This window comes from Harmonia axyridis, chromosome 1 (assembly GCF_914767665.1).
Source record: "Harmonia axyridis chromosome 1, icHarAxyr1.1, whole genome shotgun sequence".
NCBI classification, from domain to species: Eukaryota; Metazoa; Arthropoda; class Insecta; order Coleoptera; family Coccinellidae; genus Harmonia; species Harmonia axyridis.
The window spans coordinates 7819434-7821361 of record NC_059501.1 but is presented as its reverse complement, the minus strand read 5'-3'; the positions used below and the strand labels follow the sequence as shown (position 1 = coordinate 7821361).

At 38.5% G+C, this 1928-nt stretch overlaps 1 protein-coding gene across 1 annotated transcript; it reads right to left on the bottom strand.

Moving 5' to 3' along the window:
* Positions 1–839: 839 nt before the first annotated feature.
* On the bottom strand, positions 840–1379 carry LOC123670843 (60S ribosomal protein L24-like; the record flags this gene model as incomplete). The annotated part of the gene is made up of 1 exon (XM_045604409.1): positions 840–1379. A coding segment is annotated over one exon (540 nt), but the record flags the coding sequence as incomplete, so codon positions are not given.
* Between the last annotated feature and the right edge of the window lie 549 nt (positions 1380–1928).

The following is a 1928-nucleotide window of genomic DNA, read 5'->3' as shown; positions in this document are numbered from 1 at the left end:
GTGAAACGTCTTTCAATAAACCGATTGTGGCACGAGCTGTGTGACATGTTGTGCCGTCTTGTTGGAACCACAGCTCCTGGACTTCATGGTTGTTCAAATCAGGAATGAAAAAGTTAGTAATCATGGCTCTATACCGATCACCATTGACTGTAACGTTCTGGCCATCATCGTTTTTGAAGAAGTACGGACCAATGATTCCACCAGCCCATAAAGCGCACCAAACAGTCAGTTTTTCTGGATGTAACGGTGTTTCGACATACACTTGAGGATTAGCTTCACTCCAAATGCGGCAGTTTTGTTTGTTGACGTAGCCATTCAATCAGAAGTGCGCTTCATCGCTAAACAAAATAAAATGGACGTAGTGCGCGATACGTATTCCGCACAGAACCATTATTTTCGAAATGAAATTGCACTATTTGCAAGCGTTGTTCAGGCGTGAGTCTATTCACGATGAATTGCCAAATCAAACTGAGAATAAGTCACTTGACAGCTGTTAAATCGGTCGCCATCTTGAACAGTAATGCCAACTTAAAGTTATATACCTCGAAAAAAAACACCCATTACAAAAATTCAGAACAACATGGCCCATTTTCAAGATGAAAAAAATCATAAAATATACCAGGCGGGATTTTAAATCGACTTGGTTCGATTCACTGATGAAGAATACGTGATCAATATCAATTCTGTACGGCCGGCCGATGATTTTCCACAAGCTTCTTAAAGATCCGGATTTTATGTTATCGCTTTTCCTTTGTGTGTAACATAATCGATTCATAAAGAAGACAAACAATAACAATTTTTCACATTCAAATTAGTTTTCAATTCTGAAATATTTTTCTTTATTCTTCAGGTTGGAGAAGGTCTACTCGGGCCAGAAGGCAACCAGTCCGATTCCGAGCAGCTGGAAATGAGAACCAGTAAGTTGATGATTTATTAAGGATCTTAAAATAATTTTTTCCTCCGACACGTGGTGCAGCCTTTGCTACATTTTTGGCTGCTTTCTGTTCAGGTGCAGCTTTGGGTTTAGGTGGAGCGGCAGCCTTCTCGGTAGCCTTTTGGCTTTCCTTCTGCTCTTTGGCAGCCCTGATGGCTTGTTCTCTCCGAGCTTTCCTCACTTCAGACCCTTGATTACTCTTAGCCATAATGCCATTTAGAGAAGCTCCTGCAATAGCCCTTTGGAATTGTTGAGTCCTCCTGGTACGTTTTTTGTTAGTTTCCTCCTCTTGACTCTTCTTATGTTTCCTTCTGTAGAGGATGGTCCATCTTACTTTCCTTGGTTTCCTCCTCAACAAATGGGCCCTCCCACATTTTGAGTTCAAGAATGTGTAATTCTTTCCATCTACCTTAACCAAGGTTTTACCATGGCCAGATTCCGATTTTTATTTCAACTTTTTGGATGTAAACGTAACACCAAAATGAAAAGAGTAAGTGATTTGCTAAAAAAAAAGTACCAGGAATTGGTCAAATCAAAAATATGCATCAGGTTGTCCCGAAAGTAAACCGCCACTCACTCACCATGAATTCAGAATTAAAAAATAACAATAATTAATAAGCTATAGGTAAAAAATGATTAGTTTTGGAATTAGAGTGGAATTGAAGTTTGGAATACCAAAAACAATCATCAAATAAAATCTAATTAATGACTTAGTGATGTAAACAAAAATTGTTGTTAACTTCGACCATTAATCGTTGAATTGTTCTGAGTTTTGCCTTACGGCCAGCATTCAAGTTTCTCCGTCATTTATTTCATAACTTTACCGTTGAGTTTTTGCCCAAGGTATGGCATATAGCTGCAATTTCATCAAAAAAGGCTATCTAATGATGCAATAATATACTGGGTGTGCCACTTGAAAAAAGGGTGTAGTAGTAGTCTGTTTCCGGTATAACCGGAAGTTGTAGAGACTGAAAATATTTTAGGGAAAAAAATA